This window comes from Notothenia coriiceps, unplaced genomic scaffold, assembly GCF_000735185.1.
Source record: "Notothenia coriiceps isolate Sejong01 unplaced genomic scaffold, NC01 NC01_scaffold00018653, whole genome shotgun sequence".
In the NCBI taxonomy this organism is placed as follows: Eukaryota; Metazoa; Chordata; class Actinopteri; order Perciformes; family Nototheniidae; genus Notothenia; species Notothenia coriiceps.
This window is the reverse complement of record NW_011351354.1, coordinates 4,236-11,364: the sequence shown is the minus strand read 5'-3', so window position 1 is coordinate 11,364 and position 7,129 is coordinate 4,236. Positions and strand designations below refer to the sequence as shown.

General features: G+C 43.3%; 1 protein-coding gene across 1 annotated transcript; it reads left to right on the top strand.

Moving 5' to 3' along the window:
- Positions 1–1,463: 1,463 nt before the first annotated feature.
- On the top strand, positions 1,464–3,289 carry sertad2b (SERTA domain containing 2b). Its single transcript, XM_010777830.1, has one exon. It carries the CDS (start codon positions 1,474–1,476, stop codon positions 2,725–2,727), a length of 1,254 nt encoding a protein of 417 aa, XP_010776132.1. The 5' UTR covers positions 1,464–1,473; the 3' UTR covers positions 2,728–3,289.
- The last annotated feature ends 3,840 nt before the right edge of the window (positions 3,290–7,129 follow it).

Here is a 7,129-nt window from a genome sequence, read left to right as displayed (position 1 = left end):
GCAGCTCACACTTCCTGTGTGTGTGTGTGTGTGACACACTGCGCATGCGTGTAGACAGCAACTGGCTGCATGAGCCTGTCATCCTGGATTAGAGTCAAACATACTGCAGCGACTCCTTTCTTCTATTTAACGTTCTTTTTGCTGCCTTTCTTGCTTTGCACTAATAATGACACCATCAGATCGTTTGATTCAATAAAGGGATCTGTTAACGCAATTTAAATGTATGTTATGTAAAGAGAATGGACCTTTGCTAATGCACTGTATGTCTCGTGCCACCACTCTGCCCAGCCCCCCCAATAATATACCATTTAGACGGACTCTGTGCGCGGGTCATGGGTCTATCTGTTTTAACTGCATCAGCTGACCTTCCTTCACCATCCTCTCCCCGACCCGTCAGACGCTGTCCTGCTTTGGAGAACTAGCGTACGGAAAACAGGAATGGAAATACTGACACCGACCTTTTTACCTTTTGTCTTTTAACCAATTTATGGACAAAAATTGAGGGGAATTAATATAAAGTGTGGGTTACAAAGAGAGACGGACAGCCCAAAAGGTGAACCTGAAACAACATTTATTTTATAGTACATTATGGATACAATAATTTGCTTTATCAGGCATTCCGGAGTGAGAATCAGGTTGACTCCAATGTGGGTCAAACAGCGTGCTATCTGAAAGTGGTATAAGTGACCCAATGTGCAATTCAGATATGGCAGGAGGGTGGAGGATGGAGTGGGGTGGGGCTTCAATATTGCCTATGTTCATGTGGTACAGCGGGTAACGCTGCTATTACATAACCAGTGTGTGTGACTGTGCCGGCGACAGTATGCAGTGGTGAGCCTTGCTGTGCAGCTGCCCTTGGTTTCAACCATCAACGTATGTTGTTTTTGTATCTCCTATTGCAATAAGCTTGTTGTGTTTAAGCAGTTTTTTAAATCACCATGGTTAAGCTGCTGGGTTGCAGTATATACACTTCTCTGGTGGTAAACATGTCACATTTCAGTTGGGCGAGATGTTGTATAACAATTATGATCTAATGCTGAGAACCAGGAAGGCTAATGGATTTGTCATAATGTACAAAAACCCCAATGGCCAGGTGTATATATTTTTTGCAATAACAGAATAGTTCATGAACAGAAAAGTATGTTAAATGTCACCATTCCAGGCCACAGGGGTTTGTGGTTACAGAATGACATCATAAAATTTTTTTTAACGCAAGAGCTTAAAGGATGAGTTGATTAATTTATTTCCAATCAACAGGAAGCTGAATGGCAATTACTTTTATAAAGCTTAAATAGTTTTTTATGCAAAAAGGACAAACATTTGCATAGATTTGGGAAATGTTGAAGGTCAATCTTTAACTGATAGAACTAAATGATTAATATCGAAAACATTTGATTGTGTTCTTGAATTGCCTTGTTATGTTTCTGGTTGAGCTGTAACTAAAGTCTCTCCGATTTTGTGTTTTCTAGATATATGTTCGGTAAAGGTGCGAAGCGGAAGCTGGGCGAGGATGAAGAGGGGTTGGAAGGCAAAACGCTGGAGGGGTCGCTGGCGGGGGGGGGCTTCGGCTTCTGTCCAGAGGGCCTGTCCAAGGTGTCGTACACCCTGCAGCGGCAGACCATCTTCAACATCTCCCTGATGAAGCTGTACAGCCATCGGCCCCTCGGGGAGCCCAGCCTGGAGCGCCGGGTCCTCATCAACAACATGCTGCGCCGCATCCAGGACGAGCTGAAGCTGGAGGGGTCCCTGCGGCCCCTGCTCCTCCCCCCCTCTCCACCGCCCGACGACCCCATGGACGAGGGCTTCCGTGAGGCGCCATCTTCCTTTGGTGTTCTGTCAGTGCAGGTATCCCAGCCTTCTGCGCTGCTGACGCCGGCGATCGTTCCACCGCCTTCCCCCCACCCAATGGTGCCTCCCAACTGCCAGGCATCCCAGGCCTGCCCCAACCATGGGGGGGTCTGCCTCGCCCCTCTGGAAGCCTGCCTCACACCAGCCTCTTTACTAGAGGAGGATGGTACAGATTCCCCCTTTTGTACTCCCACCCCACCCACTCCTCCAATGTCGCCACCCACGCCGCAGCCTCCCCCATTACCTTCGGCACTTCTGAGCCAGACAGCCCCCCGGGTCCCTGCGCCGGCCTCGTCCAACGACTGTTTACCCTCCGCTCTGAGTGACATGGAGTTGGCTCCTCCCACAGCCATAACAAGGACAGCAGCAGCTAAGGCTAATACCGAGACTACCTCCCTGGCTCCCACGCCACTCACCCAGCCCTTAGAAACGCTCTCCCCTGCTCACAAAGGCCTACCAAGAGACTGCAGGACTGTGGGAGTTAAACTAGAGGCAGATAGCGTCTTGCTAGCTGATGCCCGTTGTGCCGAGCTGCGGCCGATGGACACTCTGCCCACACTGCCCCCTGCTGGCCTGGCAGACATTTCCTCCTCCTCTTCCTCCCCCTCGGGATTCCTCTCAGACTTGGCACTGGACGACGTTCTGTTTGCCGACATCGACACGTCCATGTATGACTTTGACCCCTGTACGACGGGGGGGGCTGTGGGCGTGGCGGCAGGCGGCATCACCAAACTGTCGCCGGTGGTGACGGCGGACGACCTCCTCAAATCGCTGGCTTCGCCATACAGTGGCCCCGCCCCCCAGGTTTCAGCCAATCAGCCTTTCAAAATTGATCTGACAGAACTGGACCACATCATGGAGGTGTTGGTGGGGTCGTGACTGACGGACTCCGTCACCACGGAAACACTCAAGACAGATTCATACAGACAACAGACTGGAATGAACATTTAGGAATCGATTTTGGCGTATTCCTGTTTGTTGTTTTTCTTTGTTTTAATAGGGTCGGTAATTGTAAACATCGATTGTGATGTCAATTAGTACTACTATGACAACTACTCCTACACATTACTGTGCATGCACTGTGCTCGCCTTTCCAAATATGGAAATGAAGTAACCGGGAAACAAAGACATACACACGTTTGTATTTCAATACTTGTGAGGACCTCTATTGACTCCATTCATTCCCTAATCCTGATGTTAACTTTATCCTAATTTAAAATCTTTAACCTTAATAACCCATACCTAAGCCTTAAACCTAAACTGTAAATAGAAAAAAACACGAGGACTGGCAGATCGTTCTCATCATGGGGGATCTTTGCAGTCATGCTGTCCTTTTATTTGACCTCACAGGTATAGTAATACAAGTGGAACACACACACACACACACACACACACACACACACACACCATGTATACATCACTTCAGGGGACATTACATTGACCAACACATGCCTAACCCTTATCCTTAAACTTACCCTAAACCTAACCAAGTCTTCACCCTAAAATTAATGATTCCCCTCATGGGGACCTCCATTTTGTCCCCATAAAGGAGGTGAGTCATCACACGTGACTGTATAAACAGATTTAGGTCTCCACAAGTATAGTAATGCTAGGCCACACACACACACACACACACACACACACACACACACACACACACACACACACACACTGAATCAATGACTTTTTAGCAGATGAGTGCCTTTCAAAATGACCACTTCTTCAATTCCTGTTTTTACAGTATTTTTTTTTCTAGTTATTTTCACTTTAACAGCCTTGAGAGAGGTAACTCCTCGATGTTCGTTTTTTAATTTAATGTATTGTATGGTGTTAAAACTATTATTAAGTAAGGTAATTTCTCATGATCAAATAATAATAATGTAATTTTTATCTTATTACAGATGTTTTAGCTTCTTGTAAAGCAAGCATAATGAGGTTTTAGGAGGAATGCGTTGTTTTATGTTAGCTCAGCTATATAATCACGCTTTGGGATAACTCTGAAACACATCGCCGGGTTATTTTTTACATTTGTTTGGTAGAGGAAAATGTCTGTTCTTGTACACATCATGAATTCAGTTCAGGGCTTATTTTTCTCTTCCTCATTGGCAGGCACAAATAACTGTGCTGGATGCTATTTTACATGAGCTCCATCTACGGGCTAGTTATTGTGCTTCAGTTCCAGCAGAATTCAAATGAGCTGCACCGCAGGAACGCTCCACGTGTTTACATCGCTGCGCCACCATCAACTCAGTCACATGCAGAGGATTCAACGTTTAAAACATACTCATTTGGCTGAATTGGACACAAACATATTTAATTAGAAATGCATTTTCTTGGTTTGATACCTACAGAATCAGCAACATAAATGACACACAGATTACAGCACAGTATAAAGTATTAAAGTATGTTTACCTGTGTTTAGAATAAGAGCCCTATATGCCAAATGTCAGGGTGCTGCTCACTTCTGTGCTTTGTGCTGTTCACTGTTCACCCTCAGTTTATGGATTCTTTAACCACACAACAGCAGGCGGGCGAGATCTGGCTCATGAATAATTTGAATGTTGATTTCCAATGAGTACAACAACAATGTTAACCTGATAATGCAACGTGGCAACATACTCCAAACAGAGGCTACTATGCAGAAACACAGTGTGTAGGCTAAGTGCAGAATCTAAGACGCGGTCACATGAGGATTCCAAACACATTTAGATACAGATTCACAGCCATACTAGTTTTTGCAGGAATCTTATTAATTGTATATAGCTGTGTCACAAAATATAGCCATTAACTGCACTCAGACCACCCAGATATTTGTATTTTGATTGGAAGATGAGGCCAGTAGAACACACAGGCATTATAAAAATCTGCTTTCCATTTATGCAGCAGTCCTACTAATAACTGGATTATTGGATTGAATCATTTTCAAGCTGCTCAGTTGATAAAAAAAAAAAGTTCCAAAATGCTTTTTCTTGCTTGTTCCTCCTAAAGTCTTACAATATAATATTTTAAAAGTAGTCTTCCCTGCAATTCTTTAAAACATGATCTTTTAGTAATGTATTTCAAGACTTGCTGTGTGGTGGAGTGTCACAATCTTCTTGAGGCTACATTTGGTGAAATTGGATAATATGCACAATTTCTCAAATTAAAAAAAAGCCCTCAGTTAAAGTTAAACCTTAGGTGCTTTCACGCCGCAGTACTTTTCTCACTTTAGTTCCGATATAGTTCCGAAATGTCGCGTTCACACCAAAAAAAATCCGAAACTAAAATGATTTCATGAGAACCGTTTTACCCCCTTTTCCGTCCCTGCTAGAGAGCAGGGACTTTTGTGGGAGAAAAAGGTTCCCATTTCTGATTGGCTGGGCGGAATGCAAACCACGCCCCGTCACACTCCCAAAAACTTTTGTGAAGCCGCCATTTTGTTATCCTCGCATTGAATTATTAGCATTAGCATTAGCCCAGCGCAGAAACGCAGAGAGACTAACCTTTTTGCAACACAAAATAAAACATGGGAGCGGTGGAGATGAGGAGGTGTCGGCGTTCTGGCGATTTACTCGGAAGGCCAGTCCCCAACTCTTCCGTCCGGGGACTTCGGGTGGCAGTATACGCCGTGAAGTTGTTTGCGGCCTGCCAGTAAACCCAAAGCAGAAGAAGTGACGTCAGCGGCTTCATTTTTCTAATCCTCCCTCAGGGACTTATTCTGGTGTGAACGCGATCTCTACTTAGTTCATGAGAACTAAAGAGTTCTCATGAACTAAGTGTGGGAAAAGTACTGCGGTGTGAAAGTAACTCTTGTGTTCATCACTTATTTCAGCCCATTTTTGCAACAAGCCTAAAACACACTATATGACATTATTAACTTGAATGTTGAATGCTACACATTGTCACTTGTGGTGGCGCACAGTGAGACATTGTTTAAAGAAGCTAAAACACTTCATAGAATTGTGAGGAGTTTTATGAAAACTGTCTGCAAGTTCATCATTACAACCGACAACTTACACATTATGCATAACTATTTGTCACGCAGCTTGAATGAAGGTGGATCATTCAAATTAAATCCTCTCAATCGCAAAAGGTGTACACAGCACGGCACACACAGTGACTTTTAGTTCTCAAAGGAACAGTCCACACTTTGTACTTGGTCTGTTCTGAGAATTGAACCAGCAACCTACGCTTCCTACGCCAAGTCCCTATAGACCCCTGAGAATCTTAGTTGTTGGAATGAATATCATCTACATGTGTGGAGCAATATCACAAAGAGACACCACAGAGATGCACATCACCAACACGTTGAAATGTTTCCCTTCAAATGAAGTTCAGTAACAAATGTCTGACAGCAGTGAGGTGTTGGTGATGTTTAACTTGTTCTGGTGGATCATCATTAGTTTCCCATCATGCATTTGACACTTAATATGTAAATGAGCTGCGTTGAACTGAATTCAAAACGGAGTGTGAGCAGCACCGATCATAGTGTTTGCAGACGACGTTTCTCTCACCATGTTTGAATTTTGGAGTGCTTGTTTTTTTCTTTTGTCCATGAAGTTATTTATTCTTCTTGTTTTTCTTTTCAATGTAAATATATTTATTTTTGATGTGAAGTGAACATTTGGATTGTAAATGTGTGTACAGAATGTGTGGCAGGAATGTATTTCAGATAGGAATGTATCTGAGCGTGGAATTATGGGTGGAAGCCATTTTTTATACACATAGGTAGTTCCTATTATCTGCTTTTATGTTGTTGTTTTTGTTATTGTGGGTTTGCGGCCACAACTTTTTACATCTTTTGTACTTGATTTTGTTTCCAGTTGAAGTTGAACCGTTCATGCAGCAATACACACAGCCGTCTCCAACCTTCCGATGTCAAGACTCCAAAGCCTGTCATAGACACTTCAATGCCAAAAGTAATGTAAATAGTAGGAACAACACACGAGCTCCAGAGACTTGGTCCATCAGTGTTTGTTACCGATCTGTTTTAGCGCTGTCCGACCACGAGTTGGGTCACATCGTGGAGAAACACTTATTTTTCTCCACGAAGGCTGTATTTTACACAGACCTCAGAGCTGTGCCTTTTTCTATGCAATAGTACGCACACACAAAGAGACAGCTGATCACTGGTGATAGGGATCCAACGTGGACTGAAGATGGTATATATTTGTATATATATATGTATATACAAATATATATATATATATATATATAAAGTTTATGAGATGAAAGGACAGCAGTCAATGAATTTGAAACAGTCTTACTTTTTTTGTTATATATAAATATATATATATATATA